Consider the following 24,632-nt stretch of genomic DNA (forward strand, 5'->3'; position numbering starts at 1 on the left):
CTGGAGGGACAATGAGCAGCTAGGAGCTTTGATGGGGAGATGAGGGACACAGCACTGCTTAAACTACGAGTAGAAGCAGAGGCTGGGGGGGCAGGGAAACGTGAGATGCCATCTCTGCCCTTTCCATACAATTTCCCCTAGCAGCCGTCATCCCTTACTCAGAGATAGTAGCTTCTTGCACCAAAAGTATAGGTCTTTGGAGGAGCCCCATGGATACTGCAAGTGAGACACCAGCACGGCGTTCCGTGTTCCCGTCCCTGCCCAATTCCTCAGCTTGTAGGGGAAGCCTGGCCCACCACCCCATCTTCCTGTCAGGAACGCTGTTCCGCCGGGCTGTGCCACACCCAGGGGAGGAAGGGTGAAGAGTCAAGACACCAAAGCTTGCTGAAGTTGTTTGAGTGTGCATGGCGGTGGTTTTACCTGTAGTGCCTTCCACATTATCCAGAACCAATCAGAGCCTTGAAGTATCACAGGCCTTTACAGCACCACAGCACTGAGAAAAGTTCGGTCTGTGACAAGATCTGTTTTATACAAGATAAAATGACCCTTGGGGGGTTAAAGTGGTAGATTGGAACTAGGTCCCCTATACAGACTGAAAGAAGGCAAAAGTGGGGTGAGGGCTAGCTACTCCCATAAGCCAAGGACATTTAGTTGGTCCTCCCACCCTAGTGACAATTACATCCACACTTGACATGTTTTGTATTTTTTAATAAAGTTTGTAATCCAATGGACACACAAAACAAAACTGCGCTGAGAAAAACAGTTTCATAAATTAATAGGTGTTAGGAAGTTGTGGGGAGAGGTCAAGGTCACATAAGAAGAGGGAAGCCAGTCTTTTTGCAGTGTGTGTGTGTGTGTGTGTGTGTGTGTGTGTGTGTATGTGTGTATGTGTGTGAGAGAGACAGACACACACACACACTTTCAGATCGCAGGGGCAGGGCCCGGCTGTAACGAAGCGCACTTATACAAATGAGTGACAATACAAAGTCTGAGTATGAAAATAAGATTTTTCTCTTAAAACACATTTTTGGCACAGATTAAAAAAAATGTATGTCAGGGGGATTTGATTTTTTTAAGTCAGTATTATATATATTTATATATATTATATATTTATATATACACACATCCCAAGTTCTGCATATCCCACCGACAGAAAATCCTTCGGTTTGCTCTGTTTCGATTGTAAGCTGTACATCCTGGGTGAATCAGATGGTGGTGGCAAGAGAATTAAGGAAGATGACAGCCAGATGAGCAAGGAGAAGGGAGGAGATGGGGACAAACCCAATGAAATGTTCCTTGACCCCAAGGTTTCAGCAGCAGCTTGAAGTCCTGCGTTGAGTCTGTGACGTGTTCACATACACCAAGATGTCCAGAGTGCCACAGCCTGTCTTCACTATGCAAAAGTCCAAGTCACTAATTTAGTGCAAAGGCAGTTCTGTTTTCTTGTTTCTTAAAAACAAAAACAAAAAAATTTAATTCCACTGCCCTGTTCCTTTTCTCCAAAAAGAGGAGAAACCCAGCCCCAAGGTGTCTGCAAGTCCATCGGTTGGTGGTCTGTCCTTGGGCTAAATGTCTTGTAAACATACATAGTAGCAGCACCACTGCCCAGAGGGGTCTGTCCGCCTGAGCTGGGCCGGCAGGCCAGGAGGGCAAGGCTGGCCGTCTGGCAGTGGAGTCTGTCCCCTTCGGCAGCTTCTTCCTCCACTTGGCTGGGTTGTCCTGTGTGTGTGTTTGCTGCAGAGCCCCGGGAAAATACACTGAGTCGTTGACCGACCAGTGGCTCACACAGAGGCAATGACAATCATGAGGTGGGGAGAAATGTTGGAAATGCTGGCCAGAAGGTCAGGGGCCAGACGGGACAGGTGACTCTCCGAGAACTCGCAGGGTGGGAAGATCTGCAGCACGTAGGCAGGCTGGAGAAGAGGACAAGAGCGTAAGTGGGCCCCCCTCTTCACATCACCAACCCCATTGCCATTCCTCTGGACAGGCCCACCGCAGAGAGCCAGGCTGAGTCAGTTCCCTAACCAGCTAAGTCTCTGTGGCTTTGTCAGAAAACTAACATGAACTAATTTCCTGCGACCCCCTTCTATATCATTAGGCTAAAGACAAACCTGCTGTATCAGCTGTCCCTTGATGGTCTCCAGGATGGGCAATGGTGGCCCCACCCAGACACTGCTTATTACCTCGACCCAGAATGCCCTTTGCCCACCTCTAAGAAACTCCTGAGCTGCTCTGGCTGCACTAGTGGGCCATGCCACCAGATCAGTCAAATTGCATGACCACCCCCACTGTGTGCACCGAGGAAGGACACTGGGCAGGGAGCTGACCTGATTGGAGCCAGGGTTAGGAACATTGATGATCCCCGCCGCCTGCTTGGCCTGTAGATAGGTGATGAAGGCAGCCTTGAGGGATTCGGTCTGGCTTACGACATCCTCTTGGTCACGGCCACAGGGCAGAGCCAGCAGCAGACAATACTCTGACTCCACCTGGGACAGAGGCAACTGTCAGGGGCCTCACAACACACAGAGGCCTGTCCAACCCAGGGGGTTTGGCTCCTATGTCCACAAAAGCTCCCACCTCTGAAATGACCTGAAAGTCCACCCCTAAATTTGTTGAATGAAAAAAAAGCCTTGTTTTATGTCTAGAGGCATTTTACACTCTGAGGAGAAAGAACATGCCCAGCGCCATCTGCACTAAGAATGCCGTGGCTGCAGCCCATAACAAGGAGATAGGCAGCGGGGTGCCACCCACACCTTATATCCCTGGGTGGGGCAGCTGCTCACTTGGGCCCCATCTTACCGTCATCCTTCGGGTAACCCCTTCCAGCTGTGAGGCCTCCAGCCGCATCCTCTGGGCAATCCTCAGTGGAGGGCCTCCTTCAGAGAGGGGTAGAGACCGATGGGCCAGGACATTGTTGCCAGAGACAAAGTGGAGCTGCACAGCAGCTGTGTCATTCTTGAGGGCCAGGAGGCCCTGCCACACAATGGGGTACTTCTGTTCAAGGGAAAACAAACAGGAAGTGAGCTCATGACTGGACATGGCCCTAGGCAGCAGGCTTACTGTGCTAAATCAAGTGGGGATGTTAGGACATTTTAACACAGCACCAAGCTTGGAGAGGAGCAGTGGGGGGACCCCTCCCAGACTTACCTTCAGAAGCTGGACCATATCCACAGGCCTCTGGGAAGTCAAGTGTGGAGAGGAATCTTGTTTGGGGGAGGGCTGGGCTTCAGTGTACAGCAGAGCCAATCCTGGAGGGGTGCTAGGGCCCGAGGTTGTGGAGACAAACAATGGCTGCTTTGGGGCAGCCTGGGCAGGGAGAGGGCCCGGAAGGTCAGGCTTCATGGAGACAGATACAGGGGAGGGATAGGAGATCTGGCTTGTTTCTGTCTGGGTCCTCTGAACCTGGACATGAGGCTCAGCTGGTCTGTTCGCAGGTACGGTTGGAAGGCGAGGCTGTTCTACTCCTGTCTGGGTCCCTTTCGCCTCCTGGGAGACCTGAGGCATCTTGCTGCTTGGTGGCTGGCTAAGCTGTGAGGGCTGCGTGGGCTGGACAGGCTGTGTGGACGGCACAGGCTGCTGGGCAGGCTGTGTAGACGGCACAGGTTGAGTGGGCTGCAAAGGCTCACTTTCAGGAGGGGGACCCTAGAGTTGGGCAGGAAGAGATAGGAACAAGGTGACAGTCTGTTATGAACAACACCCAGCCCCAACCTACTGGCCTTTGGCCCCAGCAAGAGTCAACTATGAGCATCTCCTCTCAGCTAGGCTCACAGGGGGTGGTGGTGGGGGCGGGGGGGAACGGGACACAACACTTTAACCAGTTGGTGATGCATCCTGGGGCTCAAGATTGAGGGTTCTAGTAAGAGGCGGTCAAGTGTTCCCTCCCTCCCTCCCCACAAAGAGCTCCTTCCCGTGTCCTTAAGCTCTCTGCTGTGATCTGATCCCTGAAATTTAGCAAGTTTCTCTTTAAACCCACAAAAAGAATGGCACACTTTAGGAACCACACTAGCACTTGAATCACTGTTTGCACTAGAAGGCTGATTTGTAGTGCTCACCTGAGTGGGAACCTTGGTCCGGGAAGGCAGGCCGATGGAGGCGGTGGCAGGAAACTGAGTGTGAGTGAGCTGAGCCGGGCCATGGTAGGTGCGGATATCCCCGCATCTGTACTCCTGAAACAGCTCCCCACCACTGGAGTGTACGATCTGCACCCCATGGGTCACCACCACAGGTGGGCTCAGAGGCAGCCCTTGGAGCTGGTTGCTGGGGGTGACTGTAAGGATTCGGGCCTCGCTGTGAGGGGCAGGGGCTGCTTTGGCATCTGTCATCTTGGCAGCTTCTTTCCCTGGCTGCTGAGGGGGCTTGCTGGCTGGTGGCACCTTCACTATACCATCTGCTGCCCGGGGCTGCTCACTGACTGCCGTCACATGAGGGTGCACCATGATCCTCACGTCCCGGGGCACAGTGTATGGGTGCAGTCGGTACTCGGACTGCATGACCAGTACTTCCGACTGCACAGGGGCTGCGGCTCGAGCAACAGGGAGGTGATAATGCACTTCTTCCTCTGGAGCGTGTTGGGAGGCCAGGGAGGACACACCAGCTGTGGCTGGCTGGGGCGTGCCTGCCCGCTGTGGGGCCCTGACCTCTATTTGCTGGGGTTGCAGAGGGGCCCGAGGTGAGTGAAGTGCCTCTGGCCGGATGCTGTAGGTGATGCTAGGCAGTGTGGGCGTGTTCATTCTCACTTCACCCTGGGACAGATGACTAAGGGAGACAGTCTGGGTGATGCTGTGGGGTGGCATGATGACAGACTGCTCTGGGTGTATGCTGGAGATGAACTGAGGCACAGGAATGCCTGCAGCCAGCATGACTGTGGCATTAGTGGAGAGCGCAGTGGACGTGGTCCTGCTGGGGTGGCATGCCCTTGGGAAAAGAGATGGAGCAGGCCCACTGGGTCGAGGAGAATGTGCGTCTGGCTTTGTGGCGGCCAGATGGGAGACAGTTCGGTCTGTTGGGGTGCTGGGCCCTGAGGTGATGTGGTTTGCTTCTGCAGGCAGTTTGCTGGGCAGAGCAGGAGGGTGGTGGGGAGTGAGAGCAGACCCCAGGTTAGCCGGCTGAAGGACCTTAGTCTCTATTTTGAGAGTGACAGGGTCAGCAAGCTTTTTATTAGTGGTAACTATGCTTGGGGTGAGAACCAACTGGTTGTGAACCAGCACTGGGGATGTGTTTATGCCCTGGGTGAGAACCTTCACTGTGCCACCCTGGGTGACAGGGGTGGACACAGAGAGGTGAAGGGGCTCAGGCTTCTCCAAGGAAGGACGGTCGGCTTTAACAGATGAAATCACCGGAGATGCATTATATGTCTGGGCAGTTAGCACTAGAGTAGAGTGGGTGGCCACATTTGCATAGCCTGAAGGAGTCTGAGGGCCTTTGGGTGGTGGCTGTGATGGTGCAACAGAATCAGGTTTGACCTGGGACTTGGATACCGACTGTTGAAATTCAATGTCCATGGCACTCGCTGGGGGGATCTGGCTAATCTTGGCGCTGATCCGCTGTGGGCCTTCAGTCTTCTGCCCCGAATAGCTCAGGAGCACAACTCCTTCAGAAGTGTTCACACGCAGCCCAGCTCCAGAGCCTGAGTCTGCTGGACGCTCGTCAATCACAGACATAGACCCCGGGTGGAACCGAATGTTTTCGTTAGTGCTTGATCTCTGCTTGCACTGTGCTGGTGGTGCAATCACGGCACCTGCCACAGTCAATGCACCTGTTGTGGTGGCAGTCACACCACCAGACGCAGCAGTCACTGCACCTGCTGTGACTGTCACTGTACCCGCTGAAGCACTCACTGCAGCCGCTGTAGCGCTCACTGCAGCCGAAGCGGCATTCACCACACCTGTGGCAGTGTTCACTGTGCCCACAGTAGCATTCACCGGAGTGGTGAGAACGTTCACTGGCCCTGTCAGAACATTTACTGGCCCCTTTAGGACATTGACGGGGCCAGCAGAAGTGTTCACCAAACCTTTCAGTGTCGTCACTGAGCCCTTCACAGGGCCTTTCAGGGCATTCACTGGGCCAGTCAGTGCATTCACTGGGACCAAGGAGACATTTACCAGGCCGGTCAGGGCGCTCACCAGACCAGTCAGGGTTTGAGGAGCTGGTTTTGCCAGAGTTATCTTTTGTGAATTCTCCAAATCAATGCTGACAGGCATCCGGCTAATAACAGAAGTAATTTTGGGAGCAATGACTGGAGCCACCTTTTCTTTGTCAGTGGCTACTGCAACCTCTGAGGCCTGGGTGTCAGAAGCACTAGTTACTGGAGCTCCTGGTTTTTCTTCTAAAAGAGGCTGTTTAGGTTCAGCTGGAGGGGTTGGTGCCTCATGCAGACAAGGGGCAGCACTGACAGGCTCTGCAATGGCAGCAGTGACACTCGTGGAAGTGATGCCTGTGGCAGATACATATTTGGGGTCCATGAGAATCTTTCTCAGTGTACTGGAGCTGGTGTCAATGTCAGAGGCTTTTGTGTCTGGGGGAAGAGCTGGAGATGGGGTGGACTGAGCCCGAGGTTCCTCCTGTCTTGTGATCCACTCTGTCACCTTAGTAGGGGGACTCTGGTGTGGGATCCCCCCAGAGGTCAGTGGGGGTGGGAGCTTTGCTGCAGTTGCAGAAGGAATTGTCGGGGTAGGTATGCTTGAATCACTCGGTGGGGTCACTGGATCACTTTCAATGATGGAATGCACCTTGAATCTGGCTTGGGGCTCATTGTCCACCAATACTGGCTGGGAGGGAGGGAGAGGGTCTGGGAGCACAGTCCTTTTGGTTGGAGTCTTTTCTTCAACACTGCTTTCTTGGGACAAATTTTCCCTGGATGGAGTCTCGCTTGGGTCAGAAGCACATGTCTCTGGAGGAGTGACCTGGGGCTTTTCACTCTGCTCTTCTTCTTGTGGAGCTTCTGGGGGTTGTACCATTGTGCCCTCATTTGTGGCAGGATTATTGCTTTGAACTTGGTTGGGTTGTGAGACACGGGTCTCTGCAGTAGCCCCCGATTTCTTGTTTGTATTCCGTTTGCGGCGTGATCTAGTTGTTTTATGGCGCCCTTTGTCTTTCCGAGGGAGAGCCACTTCAGCTTCTTTTGATCCCTTAGTTTCCAGCACTGGGTGGGGGGTTTCGCTGCTATTCCCTCCAACTTCCTTGGTATCTGCTGGGCCTGCGGAAGGGTTAGGGGCACTGACTTGTGGGCCAGAAGATTCTGTAGTAGCCTCAGTCTCCCAGATGCCAGACCCAGCCTCATTGGTCTCAGGCTCCATTCCCTCCTCAGGAGTCTGCAGCTCTTGTGAGTGGGGCTGCAGGTCTGTCTGAGATTCTGCAGGGTAAGGTGGAGGTGCTGGGAAGTTTTCTGGCTCCCCGGAAATATCATTGATGATGGAGCCAATGGCCGCAGCCAGTTCTGTTTCGCTCGCCTGGTGTGCAGGCTTGTCCCTGTCCTCTGTGGAAAGGCCCTCTGCTGCATCTGTGGCTGCTGCCTTGAAAGCCGCGGAGGCAGAGGTTTCAGTGAGCTTTTCGATGTTCTCCACGGCCTGCTCCAGCTCCATCTGCTTGGCTAACTGATTTGCTTCTGGGGACTGCTTAGGGGCAGACAGATCTTCCTTCTCTGGCTCCTTGTCTGGACCAGCTGGATCACAGTTCACCTGGGATGAAAGACCCTCCTTGGGTGGACTCCCACTCTTTTCAGGGGAGACTGCCACAACCCCAGCTTCTTTCTCCACAGCCAGCCCTGCAGGGCCCAGAGCCACAGTGGGACTTACACTGGCCTCTACGGTTTTCAGATTTGCAGATTTGTCCACTGCTGACCTAGAGTTTCGAGATCTTCCTCTCTTTGATTTGGAATTTTTTTCAGGGGCTGTTTTTTTCTCTACCACTTCAACTGTGGGGGTTTCAAGTGGAGTTTTGTCTGTGCCAATTTCTTTTTTGTCTCTTTTCGATTCACTTCCTGCTGCTTCTTTATCAGTCTTAGATTTTGTATTATTTTCTTTCACATTTACTTGGGGACTCACCTCAGTGGTGGTCTCAGTATGTTCAACATCAACTTTAGGTTCATTTTTCCCCCTTTTCCCATGTGGGCCACCAGCAGCTACTGATTTTTGGGACCGTGGGGATCTCCACCCCTCAGCTGGTTTAGGTGTTTCAACTGGCTCTTTCACCTCAGTCTCCTCCTCTTCTTCAGCTCGACGGCGTGTTTTTGGAGGCCTTCCCCTCCGAGGGGTAGTAGGAACTGCCACGGCCTCCTGAAGCTCCCGCTCCAATCTCTTCCTGGTCACTCTCGGTTGCTCGATGGGCTCCTTGACTGGAGAGCGGCTTTCGTGGTCACCCATGGTTGCATAGACACTCCTTACATTTCGGCGCCTGGTTCGGCTGAGGGGCAAACTTGGCTCAGGGTGTTCAGTGTCCGTGGCTGAGTTTTTAGAGGCAGCCCTTGTAATCTTCTCGGCCTCCATCTTCAACTCTAAGAGCTTCTGGGCTTCTCCCCGAGGAGAAGTGGACCGCTTGAGTTTTTCTCGGTCTATCCTCTCACTCTTCCTTGTGACGGGCTTCTCCACAATACTCGCTACAGCTGCCTGCACGGGGGTCTTGGAACGTTTACTTTTGTTTGGCTTTTTATCTTTTGTAGCAACTGGAGGATCAACCTCTATACCTTCGGAAGCTTGAGGCTGAACCTCGGCAACAACTTCAGCTTTCTGATTTGCAATGGGCTCAACACTAGCAGTAGGGTCTGGCTTGTCTACTTTTGGCTCATCAGCTTCCTTAGGCTTCTGACTCGGTTTTGAAAGTGGTTGGGTATTGTCAGGTTCTGGGTCCCCACTGACCTCTGCATGGGAAAATGAGGCCCCAGGAGTTGGAGGCTTGGCATCCAGAGAAGGCAGCTGGTCAACTGATGAACTTTCTCCAACTACAGGAGTTCCGGCAGCATCCTTCTCGGCGTCCACTCCTGGGGGCAAGTCTGCCTGTTCAGGTTGTTCCACAGCAAGGGGAGTCAGTTCAGATGCAGGTTTTGCTTCTTCTGAGACAGAGGCTGGCTCCATGGTCTTCTCTTCTGTCACCGAAAGCAGCTCTCCTGTTTTATCACCGGCTGTCTTCTCCGGTGGCAATGATGCCGACTCTGGAGTTAAAACAGTGACACAAGGAGGCCCAGTCGAAGATGGGGTTTTCAGTTCTGACTCTTTATTCTCCAAAGCAGATTCTGGGGTCTTGGGATGATCTTCTGTATCTTCCTGTTTCTCAGCCTCTTTAGGTTTTTGGTCTTTTTCTTTTTCTTTCTGTTGCATTCGTGTGAGTTCCATAAATCTGCTATGGAAAAGAACTACCGGCTCTTGAATCAAATCAGTTGTGCTGTTCACTCCATCAGATGTCTGCCTCCCATATAACCTACCAGAAATGAAGTCAGATTCCTCATCTTTTCTCTCTAGGTGCTGTAAGCGCTTGGAATCTTGTTCAAAGATTGAGCTATGTAAAAAACGAGAAGCAAATAATTCTTGCCTTTCCTGTTCTTCTTCTTTATGATCATCTTTTTTATCATCAATTTTTCCTTCTGAATCAGTCCGAATTTTCTTCTTTTTCATGTACCAAGATGGAATAGGTCTTGGAGCAGAGTCAACTTTTTCTTTATCTTTGTTGTTTCGAAAATTAGCAAATCGAGAGTCCCAATCAAGAAAAGACCAATTTTCTTCTCGAGATGAAGAGAGGGATTTAGCTCTTTCAAGCAAAGCCTTAGTGTCTGGGGTGATTGTCTTATCCAATGCAAAAGAATAAAATTTGTTCCTTTCTAAAGAACTAGAGAATCTTTCATCTCGCTCACGTAGTTTGTCTTCTCTATCCCTCAATAAAAAAGATAATCGAGAACTTTCATATAATGCTGACGCTCTGGGTGAGTGGGATTTGTGTTCAACATCTTCATCAGAATCAGAAGGCACCTCACCAGGTTCTAAGTCACGTACAGACCTCTTTCGAAGGCTGTCCCTCTTAATTATGCTGTTTGGGAAACTCACATCAAATCTGCTGGCATCTTGCTTCATTTGCGAGTCCCACTGATTTAGTTCATCTTCAGAATTCAGGACAGTTAGTTTTATTTTGGCCATGTCTGCCATCTGTTCTCTCTTGCTGGAATCGTAAGGATTAAATTTTAAGGATTCTTCTCTGACTGTCATATTAGAATAAGGGAGTCCCTTTTCATCTACTTTAGGAGACCCTTTTACTGACATTAGCCTAGGAGAGCCTATGGGGTCATCTTCCTCATGGAAGGAACCATGTCGGATACTGGGAGAACAACCAGTCCTTTCGGAATCTTCGCTGATTTGGCGTGAACTTCTGTAATTCCTCTCTCTCTTGGTGCAGATATCAAAATCAACATGATCCATCCTTTTCTTTTTGCTGGGCGGCGAATCATCAGTGACATCTTGAGGGGGTTTACCTACCTCATGAACAAGACTACGCCTTTCATAGTCATCTACATCTTTTTTAGGACTGCCAAACTTCTCAGACTTGGCTATTTCCATCTCCATCTGCTGTTTTCTACGACTCTGCTCCATTTGTTTTCGGTAACTCTGCGTGTAATCAATATCAATGCCAATTTTTTCTTCAGTATTTACTGAATGTGGTTTCTCTTGGCCTGATTTACATTCAAGTGCTTCATCACGAAGACTGCAATAGTTTTTCCTAGTATCTTCTCTCTCTGGTCCTTGCTCATCTAATAACTGCAGCTGTTTGAGCTGTGGTTTGGAGGGAGTAGGTTTTTTTGACTGGATTTCTTGATTTTCTGCAGATTCACTTACTGGTTCTCCAAGCTTTGCTTGCAGGTCTGAGATGGGTCTTGAGCCAGTCCCAACAGAAATACTGACAAGTTCCTGACAGTCTTTGGGGCTGGGAACAGCATTAAGTCTGTCTAGTTTGATTTTTTTAGAGTCTCTTTTAAGAATTTCTTTCCTCATGGGCTTTCTCTCAGACTCTCCTTCCTTCAACAGAATGACATCTTTAGATGGTGTGTCAAGCTGCTTTTTTAAAAGCACCCGAGCATCCTCCATCTCTGGACTACTTTTCTTGACTTCTGATTTTTGCCTTTCTGCTTTCAAATTGGAATCTGCAAAACGCCTTTTCCTTGCTTCCAGCTTCTCCAAATCCACAGCACTTACCCCATCAGCAGACTGCTCTGGTTTTAGGTGCTTCCGGGTTTTAAGTCTGCCTTCCTTATCTACCACTTCTATGTGGCTTGAAAGTGCCTTTTCCTTTGGCACTTTCATTCTGACAGATTCCAGTTTAGATAAGTCAGATTTTGCAGGCTCCATGTGAGAAACTTGCAGTTTCTGATCTATGGCAGAAGACTTAACAGTGTCATTATCAAGCTTGGCTTTCAGCTTTTCCAATGGAGTGTGGTCAATCACCTTCCCCTCTTTTTCTTTCACTCGAGTCAAAACCACACAAGGCATGAGTTCTAAGCGGTTTTTTGCTGTTCCTTCTTTGTCAGCTTTCTCTCTGCTCAGTTTATTAAAACTCCTTGATTTTTCAGGGCTCTGTTCTCTTTCATTTTCTTGGTCTGTTTCTGAAGATTGGGAACTAGGAGAATGAACTTTTCCTTTTCGTTTCTGCTTCTCAGTTTTGTCCTTTTCCACTTTCTCCTTCCTTATTAAGCGTCTCTCTCTTTCCACTCTTTCAGGATCAAAAGTTCGTTCTTTATCTGTCTTTTCATTTTTTGTATAACGTTCCAAACGAGGTTTGTCAAGTTTATCATATCTTGGAGGGGAAAGTGAGCTACAGCTTCCACTCCGGTCTGAGGACCGGCTATAAACCCTCCTCTCAGAATCACTTGGTAATCTCTCTGACTGTGAGGGAGATGTTCCAGGACTCTGTGGGCGCCGCAGGTGCACCGGACTCTGACTGCGTTCAATTGGCCTCCTCTCATGGTCTCTGTCCCGGTCAGGATCAAATCTTTCGCGTTCTCTTTCTCGTTCCCGTTGCCTGTAACTGTAATCCCGAATATCTTGTTCATAAGGATCACTTCTGTAATCCCTGTATTCCCGAGGATCATCATAATAGCGAGATTCATAATAGTCTCCTTGGTAAGTTTCCCATTCTGAATAAAATTCTCTCCCTCGAGCTGGATAGTCCCGTCTAGAATCCTCAGCATATGTGCCTGGAGTACGAACATTCTCATAATATGTGCGATCTTGGCTATAATCATAAGATCCCCTTCGTTCCTCTCTGCCAAAAACAAACAAAAATATTTCATTCTTTTGTTTCCTTGTCATTTATACATTAAATCATACATATAAGATTACAAAGTCCTGCTCCTAATAATCTTTGCCATTATTTAGTCATTAGACCTGTAATGTCCAATACTGTTGGCACTAGCCATGTCTGACTACTGAGAACTTGGAATTTGGCTAGCCTGAATTGACATAGGAATGTAAAATACACACTGACATTGATAGATTTAGTTTAAAAAAAAAAAGAAAAAAGGAAAGATACTTCAGTAATTTTTTAACTTGATTATATGTTGAAATGATAATATATTTTAGATATACTGAGTTAAATAAAATTGCACTTTTTCTTTTTACTTTTTTTAAATATATTTTATTGATTTTTTACAAAGAGGAAGGGAGAGAGATAGAGAGCTAGAAACATCGATGAGAGAGAAACATCGATCAGCTGCCTCCTGCACATCCCCTACTGGGGATGTGCCTGCAACCCAGGTATATGCCCTTGACCGGAATCGAACCTGGGACCTTTCAGTCCACAGGCCGACGCTCTATCCACTGAGCCAAACCGGTTTTGGCTCTTTTTACTTTTTTATGTGGTTATTAGAAAATTTAAAACCATAGATGTAGCTTACATTATATTTCTATGAATAGCAGTAGTTCAACCCATTTTATTCCTTTAGTATTTGGTACTGTGGGGTTTTATATATATATATATATATAATTTTCTTACAGAGAGGAAAGGAGAGGGATAGAGAGTTAGAAACATCGATGAGAGAGAAACATCAATCAGCTGCCTCCTGCACACTCCCTTACTGGGGATGTGCCTGCAACCAAGGTACATGCCCTTGACTGGAATCGAACCTGGGACCCTTGAGTGCGCAGGCCGACGCTCTATCCACTGAGCCAAACCAGTTAGGGCGATATTGTGGTTTTTAATAAGCACCAGCATTAAGGGGTATCACATCCCCACATTTCTAAGTCTTTTATAATTACTTTTTTGCCAAAAGATATTCTTACTACAACTTGAGAAACAAATATACTATGTTCCTGACATAGTATTTGAGGGAATAAGTGAAATACTACTTTTAAACTGCAAGCCCTTATGCAAATGGGACATCATTTGCATTCCTGAGCTAAACTATCATTAGAGGTAAAGCATTTTTTTCATTCCATGAATCAACTATTCAGTGAGATGACTACCTTCAACTCTATGGCAAAAGCAAAGATCACTAAGTTCTACTCAAGCATCCTCCACCTCTGGACTACTTTTCTTGACTTCTAATTTTCCATAAGCACTGCCATCTGAAACCAAATGAGGCAAAACTAGTTCACAGTGAAGTCCCACACCCTCCCACTTCCTACTTTGGTAGATACTATAAACTCCATTCAACAGGGATTAAATAACCATGGGTAAGAATCAAAGAAAAAAGCTGGAATCAGATAATCAGTAAAATAAGTGAATTTAAGTAGTAATATATAAAAATTAACATCCAGTCCTAGCTGGTTTGGCTCAGTGGATAGAGCGTCAGCTGGTGGACTGAAGAGACTGAGGTTTGACTCGGGTCAAGGGCACATGCCCAGTGGGAGGCATGCAGGAGGCAGTCTATCAGTGGTTTTCTCTCGTCATTGATGTTTCCATCTCTCTCTCCCCTCTCCTTTCCTCTCTATAATCAATAAAAATATATTTAAAAAATAAAAATTAACATCCACACAATATTATCCAACTTCACAAGATACTGTTCTTTGAAAACTATTTAATGTACACACTGAGGATCTTAATGGATTTTTTTATGTGTTAGGTACCAGTAGACCACCAACACTTTCCACTCAATTATGGGTAAGAATTCCTGTTAGCACTTAAAGTATCCTATCTAATAAAGAGGTAATATGCTAACTGGCCCTCACACTGTCGCAAAGATGGCGGTACCCACAGCCAATAAGGAGGGACTATGCTAATTGACTGCCATGCCCTCAAAGATGGCAGCGCCCACAGCCACAAGATGGCGGCGCCCAGTCCCCTCAGCCCCACTAGGGCAGCAGGTGTGTAGCAAGGCCTGCCTCCAGAGTCCCCCAGTCCCCTCAGCCCTCCAGCTGCCCAGGGCCACCCGAGGCTCAGGTAACCAGGGCCGGCCAAGGCTTGCGCTGCTGGCAGTGGCAGCGGCAGAGGTGTGATGGGGGCGTCTCCTTCCCCTGATCTCCGGGTCACTTCCCGCCCCTGAGGGCTCCCGGACCATGAGAGGGGGCAGGCCGGGCTGAGGGAGCCCCCCTCCAGTGCATGAATTTTCATGTACCGGGCCTCTAGTTAATGATAACTTCAAACTGAGCCAGGATTAAAAAAAACTTTTCTGTCTCTACATATACATACATTCTCTTGCATATGTATGCATACGTGTGTGCCTATGCACGTGCTCTCTCTCCTCTCTCTCTCTCTCTTGCACACACACACACACACACACACACACACACACACACACACACCTGGCAAAGAAAAGCCTTGTATCAAGACTAAGGTTCTGGAGGACTGCTGATTTTTTATCTTTTGGAATGTGGATTCCAAGCTACTAGTGAAAAACCATCAAGAAGGTTAAGCTTTGCCCTGGCTGGTATGGCTCAGTTGGTTGGGCATGGTCCCATGCACCTGAAGGTGATGGGTTCAATTCCAGGTCAGGGCATATGCCCAGGTTGTGGACTCAATCCCCAGTAGAGGGCATGCAGAAGGGTGAACTTTTGGGAATTTGGCTGTGGGAGACATTTTGCATTTAAAAGCTTTCCAAGTTAAGGACCCAGCTGGGTGGTTCAGTTGATTGGAGCATTGTCCCATATACCAAAAAAGTTGCACATACCTAGGTTGCAGGTTCGATCCCTGATTGGGGCACATACAGGAGGCAACCAATCAATGTTTCTCTCTCACACCAATGTTCCTCTCTCCAAAACCAATAAAAAAACATATCCTAGGGTGGGGATTAAAAATCTTCTAAGCTGCCCGGCTGGTGCCACTCAGTGGTGGAGCATCAACCTATGAACCAGAAGGTCATGGTTCGATTTCTGGTCAGGGCACATGCCCGAATTGCAGCCTCAATCCCCAGTAGGGGGCATATAGGAGGCAACCAATCAATGATTCTCTTTCATCATTGATGTTTCCATCTTCCCCTCTCCCTTCCTCACTGAAATCAAAAGAAATATATTTTAAAAAAGAAATACCTTCCAAGTTATTCAATGACCACTACACAATATTCTACATGGAAATGACTCAAAGAAATATATACCTTCTATGATTTAAATAAAATGAAGTGACGGCCCTGACCAGTTTGGCTCAGTGGATAGAGCGTCAGCCTGTGGACTGAGGGGTCCCAGGTTCGATTCCGGTCAGGGGCATGTACCTTGGTTGCGGGCACGTCCCCAGTAGGGGGTGTGCAGGAGGCGGCTGATCGATGTTTCTCTCTCATCGGTGTTTCTAACTCTCTATCTCTCTCCCTTCCTCTCTGTAAAATCAATAAAATATATTTTTAAAAAAATGAAGTGACGAGGCAGTAAAAAAAAGAATGTATTCAACAGGTTTTTAGCTGGTTGATCAGGATTTGGCTCAATCTTGTCAAAGAGCCTTTTATACTTGAACTGGAATGTCTAAAGACATTTTTCACACACAGCCTTTTGTCTAACACATATATGGGGGTGGAGATCTAGTGGTAACATTCCAGAAGGCTTAATCTCATAGACATGTTTGGACAACCAGCTTGATCATATGGATGATAGCTTCCAATTTCAAATGTGATCAGCTATTGAATGTGGTGACATTATGTTAGGATATTTTAATATATTCAGTCTAAAAAAGAACCATCATCAGTTTGGGGGCAGTTTTAAGCTAACAGAAATAACACAATTCAGACAGTGAGATCTTAAATTATTCTGAACAGTATTGGTTCTTAAAAGCAGTAGAAAAACTATCAAAAAGTACATACCATGATTGATTGAAAAAATTAATGAGAGAAATAAGGTTTACTTTTTACATTGCGAAAGTTAGCAATTTATATATACTTTAGATTACTGATTCACAAATAATTTAAAACAAAGAGAGTTGAATTTAAAACAAAGCTCTTTAGCCTTTTGAAAGTTTTTTTTTTTAACTAATTGTATAAGCACATGTATGTTGACAACCTGGATGTTCTCATTTCTAAATATACAGGGCATTTAATAATTTATAATGTACTTCAACATGTTGTTATATTTAATTCAAAACTATACAGCAAGATGATCTATACTAATGTGGCAAAATGTAGGAGCAGTCAGTGAGAAATACAGATAGGTTACCCAACTCCCGTGAGCCACATGAAAACAGGATTCATAAAAATAAACCTGTTTCTGTATAAGGAAAAAGGTTTTTTGGAGTAAGAATAGAAATAAGAAATGAAAAATAAAATTTAATCCCATCTAAATTTTATGTATTAAAATTTTTAAAAATCAAACTATGCTGATAATTTTAAAATACATACCTTCTTTCCATTAACATTTCATAAAAGTCTCTGATATCTTGACCAGATTTTTCCATACAGTGATAAAATGCCAGCTGACTTTCCCGATTTGCAAAATCCACCTTAAAGAAAAAAGAATAGCAGGTATATCTGCAAGTTTCAGATTTAAAAAATGAAAAGTTACCAAATTTTATAATTCTTCCCAAAATAGTCCTCAAGACTATTTCAAGAAAGAGCAATCTTTCTAAATGAAATAACTCTCATAACAAACTGTATTTTGTTACTCTGAAATCTCTCTCAAATTCTACTAAAAAATTATAGGATTCGCCTTAGCTGGTTTGGCTCAGAGGATAGAGCGTCAGCCTGTGGACTGAAGGGTGCCAGGTTCGATTCCAGTCAAGGGCACATGCCGGGGGTTGCTAGCTCGATCCCAGTGCAGAAGGCAGCCGATCAATAATTCTCCTTCATCGTTGATGTTTCTCTCTCTCCCTCTCTCTCTCCCCCCTCTCCCTTCCTCTCTGAAATCAATAAAAATATATTTTAAAAAAAAAGAATTATAAGGTTCTAGAAGGAGTGGGATAAGCAAAATGGAAAGCTGAAATGATACCTAGCAGGATTCTAAGTTGTCAATTAAATAATCAGAACAACTAAATCCAGCAATCTCTGTTGTGCATAAATTTGCTGGAACCATAGTAAGAACATAAATAAACTATGGGCCCTAACCAGTTTGGTTCAGTGGATAGAGCGTCGGCCTGTGGACTCAAGGGTCCCAGGTTCAATTCCAGTCAAGGGCATGTACCTTGGTTGCAGGCACATACCCAGTTGGGGGGGTGTGCAGGAGGCAGCTAATCGATGTTTCTTTCTCATTGATGTTTCTAACTCTCTATCCCTCTCCCTTCCGCTCTGTAAAAAAATCAATAAAATATATATATTTTTTAAAAATCTTGATAAAAAATTATAGGATTCGCCTTAGCTGGTTTGGCTCAGTGGATAGAGCGTCAGTCTGTGGACTGAAGGGTCCCAGGTTCAATTCCAGTCAAGGGCACATGCCAGGGGTTGCTAGCTCAATCCCAGTGCAGAAGGCAGCCGATCAATGATTCTCTTTCATCATTGATGTTTCTATCTCTCTCTCCCCTCTCCCTTCCTCTCCGAAATCAATAAAAATATATTTTAAAAAAAAAAGAATTATAAATTACTTGTTATATGGATTTGAGGGGCTAGTTAGACCCTATAAGGTTCTAGAAGGAATGGGATAAGCAAAATGGAAAACTGAAATGATACCTAGCAGGATTCTAGGTTGTCAATTAAATAATCAGAACAACTAAATCCAGCAATCAGAGCTGGGCTTCAGAGTCACTAAAAAGCATATAATATCCATCATCAATACCTTTTCTTTTTCAATTGATATATTATTTGGAAAAGACTTATTTCAATCTAACCCATCATCAATGATTCTCTCTCATCACTGATGTTTCTATCTCTTCCTCTCCCTTCCTCTCTCTGAAATCAATAAAAAGAAGACATTTAAACCAAAAAAAGGGCAAGATCTGAATATGACTTTGTTTTGCTTCTGTTTACCTTTATTCTACATACCTTAATTTTATTCCCACCAATTTTCCTCCCCTTGGTCTCTTTTACAGCTGCCTGTGCATATTCAATTTCATTGTAAATAATCAGGGCCATGCCTTTTAAGCGGTCAAACACCACCTGTAACAAAAAACACACAACAAAAAAGTAAGAGCCTCATCCACTAGGCACAGTATCAGTCCCAAACAAACTCCTAAGTCACAAGGACACTGTCAAGAAAAAATATACTTACATACATTTTATTTATTTACTTATTTTATTTTTGTTAATCCTCACTCAATGATATTTTTCCATTGATTTTTAGAGAGAGTGGAGTGGGAGAGACAGAAAGAGACACATCGATTGGCTGCCTCGTGCATGGGGATCAAGCCTGCAACTAAGATACATGTCCTTGACCGGAATTGAACCCGGGACCCTTCAGTCAACAGGCTGAAGCTCTACCCGCTGAGCCAAACTGGCTAGGGCTACTTATATACATTTTATTCTAGAAAAAATTTCAGGCTTTTCCTGATTATGCATATTGTAGTGAAAACAATAAAATGTGTAAGGACTGTTTAGAATCATGGCTACTGTGGCTTGAGGTATATTATGCCTTATTTTGTTTTTCTATATTTTACTTTATTTTTCACATTGGAATACTGCCCACTTTAACATCATTGATAGGTTCTGTGACTTTAAGCAAAATGATATATAATAAAACCAATTTTACCACAGGCTAACTGCTATAAACAAGAGTTAAGTTCCAACAGCATCTCATCAACACTATAATGAAATGACACGGAACAAAACGATGTTATTTGAGAACCTGCTACATTTAAGTAAGCATTCTAGTTTTAGCTTAAAAAAAAAAAAAATCAATACTCTTGGCAGAGAGAAAAAAAATGTGAAGAGTATTGGATCAACAAAAAATGTTAGTGACTCTTAGTTGTAAGTGGCACTACCATCTTAAAGCTATTGGATTTTTATTTACACTAGCAGTCTTTAACGTGTATTTCTCCAATCAACAAAAGCTACATTTAAACAAATGTCAAAATTATGCAACATGTCCACCACAGTGTAAATCTGCTTTTTTAAAAGCTTTACCTTTACATAATGGAATGGGGCCAGAGATCATTTTCCTGTTTTATTTGTGGATCTGTTACATAAACATTGATTAGATGAATATTCTGTTGTGTAACTGTCTTGATAAAGTCATCATTAGCCCTAGCCCGTTTGGCTCAGTGGATGGAGTGACGGCCTGCGGACTGAAGGGTCCCAGGTTCGATTCCAGCAAGGGCACATGCCCAGGCTGTGGGCTCGATCCCTAGTAGGGGGCGTGCAGGAGGCAGCTGGTCAATGATTCCCTCTTATCACTGATGTTTCTATCTCTCCCTCTTCCTTCCTCTCTGAAATCAATGAAGAAATATATATTTTTTAGAAAGTCATCATCATTAAAAAAAAATCAAGTCTAATTACATATTAGTGTGAACATGAACAATACTATATAATAAAAGGCTAATATGCAAATTGTCCCCTTGGGAGTTTGACTGATCCGGAGTTCAACCACTCGCTATGACATGCGCTGACCACCAGGGGGTAGCACAGAACAAAGGCAGGCCCCGGCCAGAAGCCAGGGGAGGGAAGGCCCCATTTGGCCCTGATCGCTGGCCAGGCCTAGGAACACTACCCGTTCATGAATTTCACGCACCAAGCCTCTAGTTATGTAATAAGACTGTCTAATTTTGCCCAGCTGGCGTGGCTCAATGGTTGACCATTGACCTATGAACCAGGAAGTCACGGTTCAATTCCAGGTTGTGGGCTCAATCCCCAGTGTGGATCATGCAGAAGGCAGTCGATCAATGATTCTCTCTCTTCACTGACGTTTCTCTCTCTCTCCATTCCTCTCTGAAATCAATAAAAATATACATTAAAAAAAAAAAACAACGCCTTAGCCTGTTTAGCTCAGTAGATAGAGCGTTAGCCTGTGGACTGAAGGGTCCTGGGTTTGATTCTTTTTTATTTTTTTTTCTGGGTTTGATTCTTTTTTTTTTTTTTTTTTTAATTGATTTTTTACAGAGAGGAAGGGAGAGAGATAGAGAGTTAGAAACATCGATGAGAGAGAAACATCGATCAGCTGCCTCCTGCACATCCCCTACTGGGGATATGCCCGCAACCCAGGTACATGCCCTTGACCGGAATCGAACCTGGGACCTTTCAGTCCGCAGGCCGACACTCTATCCACTGAGCCAAACCGGTTTCGGCTGATTCTTGATTAGGGCACATGCCCAGGTTGTGGGCTCGATTCCTAGTGGGGGGCGTGCAGGAGGCAGCCAATCAATGATTCTCTCTCATCACTGATGTTTCTAGCTCTCTCTCCCTTCCCTTCCTCTCTGAAATCAATAAAAATATATTTTAAAAAAAAGACTGTCTAATTTTACTGTGAGATAAAATTATAAAAATCTCTAATAAACATTCTATTTAACAGTATTGTGTACATTAATTTCAAAATTAATTAGCTCAGCTGGTTCAAAATAGTTTTCAAAATATTCATATCATAAGCTAATATAGATGAGCTGCCCTTCTAGGCCAATTTTTAGAAAAGAGAATTTTATTGTATGAGTTATTAAAGAAAAGAAAAAGTTGGCACTAGAAATTGAGACTGAAAGGACAGAATATCCAGAAAAGAGAGTCAGAAGTAGCTTTAAACTACATACCAAAACCTCCCACCTACCTTTATCACAGGCCCATATCGGCAGAAATGTCGTGTTAAATATTGATCCGACACATTTGCAGAAAGCCCATCTAACCACACGCAGTTTGTAGGCATGCTCTTTCCAAAACCCAGCTGAATATAAAAGACGAAATTTCTGTCAGTAAAGTCACCAATTATTCAACTACAGAATTCTGAGAAAACCTGTCTTCTGTAGGAATCTCGTCAAACCAACATCTCAAGTGGAAAACCATTGGGTTATATCAAGTAAAAACTTTTTTAAAAAAAGTAATACTGCCTAAATAAGCAAGTCTTTACTTTAGATTATAGTATAACAGAATGAGAATGCAGAAATGTACCACCTTTAGGTTATCTAACTATATTACTGAAAACTTAAATAATGAGACATATGCAAACAAAACCAAACCAAACCCTCCAAATCTTAAAAATCATAACAGTACAATAATTTATGCAAATTTCTTTACCTTAAGACGGTTATTTCCAAGGTATTCCCCATCCATCTTCTTAATAGCCTTACAAACGCTGGCAATATCACAGTATTGCAAAAATGCATACTGAGGAACTCCATTAACTTTTTTAATATCAATATCCTGAAAAGGCCAATGGATACCACTTAATGATACAAAAAAGTAATCAGAAATTTATTTTCAACAAGAAAATAAATAAAAATAAACCTCATAAAGTCCATATGAGGTATATATTTCTCAAAACAGTCATAGTCCCAAAAATAATTTTCTTAGATAAAATTGTACATCTTCATGAAACTGTAAATTAGTGTAAAAACCTATATAACAGCATTTGTAATCACAAACTATGAAATCGTTCTCATGAAACTCTCTGCAGAAGAGCAACTGCACTACAACTCAAAATTTGAAATTTATAATACCTATTTTAAGAAAAATGTATGATAGTAAAGAAAAGGCAGCCTATTTTATGAAAAACTAAAAAATAATTCTGCAGTATCTGAAGGACTTACTAGAAACAGGCCATTTAAAATATACTATCTGGCCCTGGCTGGTTTGGCTCAGTGGATAGAGTGTCAGCCTGTGGACTGAAGGGTCCCAGGTTCGATTCTGGTCAAGGGCACATGCCTAGGTTGTGGTCTTGATCCCCAGTGGGGGGCATGCAGGAGGCAGCCAATCAATGATTCTCTCTCATCATTGATGTTTTTATCTCTCCCTATCTCTCCCTTCCTGTCTAAAAATCAATAAAGATATATTTTATAAATAAATAGAAATACTATCTATGTTGGGGTTGGGTGGAGGAATTGAGCAAAAAAGGAAAAAATAAAAAGAGAGTGAACTCAAGGACATGGACAACAGTGTGATGATTGTGGGATTAGGAGGCGGAGAGGTGATGGAGGTGAATGAGGGCACAGAGGGAATAAATGTTGATGGAATAAATTAAAATAAAAGCTAAAATAATATTAATAATATTTGAGAAGAGTAAAAATAACAAAGAAATCAAGTTTTCAAAAGTGATTTACAATATGCAATTCTAAAATAGAAGACTCATTCTTCTATCAGTGTATCTCACTGAACCAAGCCTGGTGATTTGATAAATATGGTAATGATCTCTCATATCCAATATGAATTGATATATCAATACCCAAACTACTTTGTGAAAATGCATCAGAACACTATCCCTGGGTTAAAGAAAAACTCTGTGAAGGAACACCACCATCTCTTTGGAATGTTCAAATCCTGTAGCCCCACTCAGATTGATGCTGCCTGGAGGAGGTGGTGAAAAAGAACCTAGCTTACACAGGAGAATGGTCCAGAGAAACCAGACACTTGGAGGGCAAAACATTGACTTAAACAATAATCACCTGGACCATATATTGCAGAGTAAGTATTATGATTATCTAAGCCTCCTTAAGGATCACAAGTTAATAATCAAAACCTGAAATAGCAAAATGAATGTACTTAAAAGCTGTATGATGGGTCCTTTAAAAAAACCAATAATTTATACTCAAAATTGTTGTCAGTAATGGTAAGCAATCACTTTGATTTTCACTATTAAGTAGAATGCAATAACCGAGGATAACTCTACTGAAGAGAAACAATCTCCAAAGAATATGGTGGGTAGACTAACTACCAGGTTCTTTCTGGCTATAGCATAATCTGTTATCAGACTATTTCCCCAAAGTTTGTGTTTCATTAAAATAGTGATAACCATGAGCAACTGCAAACATGATGAGACTATGGTTTCCAAAAAGAATACTGATATGTCCACCTTAGTGAGAAGCATAGCTCTCAAACACAAGTATTCTAATTTTAGCAACCTTGGTGATAAACATGTACCCATGTGTCCAAATAAAACTTTTTATACCCCTCCAAAATTTAAAGTAGCAGTTACATTTGAATAAAAGTATATCTGAAAGCTTTATCAATTCATAGACTCATGAATGCCAAGGCAGAAAAAGCTGAAGTTCAGATAGTAATGTGAACTCCAAGTCACTCATCTAGGTAGGCAATATAACTAGAATTAGAGTACACCACTACACACATAAAAAAAATCAAAATAACTTAAAAAGAGAGTAAGATGAATATTTTGCTGGTATATTTCTCTAAATATATTATCTCTGCTTTTTCTTTACTTTCTACCAACCACTTCATTCTCTTGCCCCACCCCCAGTAAAATGAGGTTTTACATCAGCCATAGACACAAATAATGTTTTAGTCACGGGACTAGATTATTCCACTTAAAAAGGGCGCCGCCGCCCCCCCCCCTGGCCAATTTGCTCAGTGGTTAGAACATTGGCCTGTGATCAGAAGAATCGTGGGTTTCATTCCCAGTCAAGGGTATGTACCTCAGTTGCCCCCTTAGGGGTATGTGCAGGAGGCAGCCAATTGATAGATCTCTCACATTGATGTTTCTCTCCCTCCCTCCCTCTCCTACCTCCCTCACACTCTCTCTAGGAATCAATGGAAAAAATATCTTCGGGTGAAGAAAATAAATGAATGAATGAATGAATGGATCTTTTGTTTAGCGCATTAGTGTATAATAGTGATTTTCAATTGGTGTGTTAACAAGAGGCACAACTGGTGCGCTGCAAGAATTTTTTTATATGTTTTTATTGACTTGAGAGAGAGAGAGAGAGAGAGAGAGAGAGAGAGAGAGAGAAACATCGATTCTGCCTCCAGCATGCCCCTACTAGGTCTCAATCCCATGACCCAAACATGTGCCCTTACCAGGAATTGAAATGACCTTCTGGTACATTGGGAGGACGCTTAACCAAGTGAGCCACACTGGCCAGGGCTGCCATAAGGATTTTTAAAACATGCAATACCTGCCTATTTAGTGAGGGGCACTGACCTCTTTTCCTTTAGGCTGTCAAATAAAAAAATGACAACAGCTAATTCAATAGTCGTCTAATGTGAATGAATCAAAATTACACCTATTTTTTTGTGTGCCGCAGAATTTTAATAATTAGTTTATGGGTTCCATGAGATGAAAAAGGTTAAAAATTGCTGGTATACAAGATGGATAGACAGACAAAAGGACACACACACATCTGAGAGATTAGTAAGAGCTATTCCTACCTGTAACATTTTTAAATATAGTACAAATATACTAGGGCAACTTTTTTGTTATTAATATAAAGAAAATCTAAAAAATCAAGAAGTA

The 24,632-nt window shown here is 44.3% G+C and overlaps 1 protein-coding gene across 7 annotated transcripts in view; it reads right to left on the reverse strand.

Annotated features, from left to right (window-relative positions):
* Nucleotides 1-691: 691 nt before the first annotated feature.
* Nucleotides 692-24,632, reverse strand: part of SPEN (spen family transcriptional repressor) — an 87,773-nt gene continuing 63,832 nt past the window's right edge. For 4 of the 7 annotated variants that reach the window (XM_059691140.1, XM_059691145.1, XM_059691146.1 and 1 more), the window contains exons 7-15: nucleotides 21,467-21,592; nucleotides 21,003-21,116; nucleotides 18,299-18,412; nucleotides 16,727-16,827; nucleotides 4,053-12,237; nucleotides 3,148-3,642; nucleotides 2,800-2,994; nucleotides 2,328-2,486; nucleotides 692-1,913 (exon numbers count right to left, since the gene is read on the reverse strand). In XM_059691140.1, the coding sequence (XP_059547123.1) occupies nucleotides 1,782-1,913; nucleotides 2,328-2,486; nucleotides 2,800-2,994; nucleotides 3,148-3,642; nucleotides 4,053-12,237; nucleotides 16,727-16,827; nucleotides 18,299-18,412; nucleotides 21,003-21,116; nucleotides 21,467-21,592 (9,621 nt within the window). In that variant the 3' untranslated portion in view covers nucleotides 692-1,781. The remainder of the gene's footprint in view (nucleotides 1,914-2,327; nucleotides 2,487-2,799; nucleotides 2,995-3,147; nucleotides 3,643-4,052; nucleotides 12,238-16,726; nucleotides 16,828-18,298; nucleotides 18,413-21,002; nucleotides 21,117-21,466; nucleotides 21,593-24,632) is intronic. The other 3 variants (XM_059691142.1, XM_059691141.1, XM_059691143.1) reach the window with 3 other exon arrangements.

The sequence above is a fragment of the Myotis daubentonii genome, chromosome 3 (assembly GCF_963259705.1).
Source record: "Myotis daubentonii chromosome 3, mMyoDau2.1, whole genome shotgun sequence".
Taxonomy (NCBI): Eukaryota; Metazoa; Chordata; class Mammalia; order Chiroptera; family Vespertilionidae; genus Myotis; species Myotis daubentonii.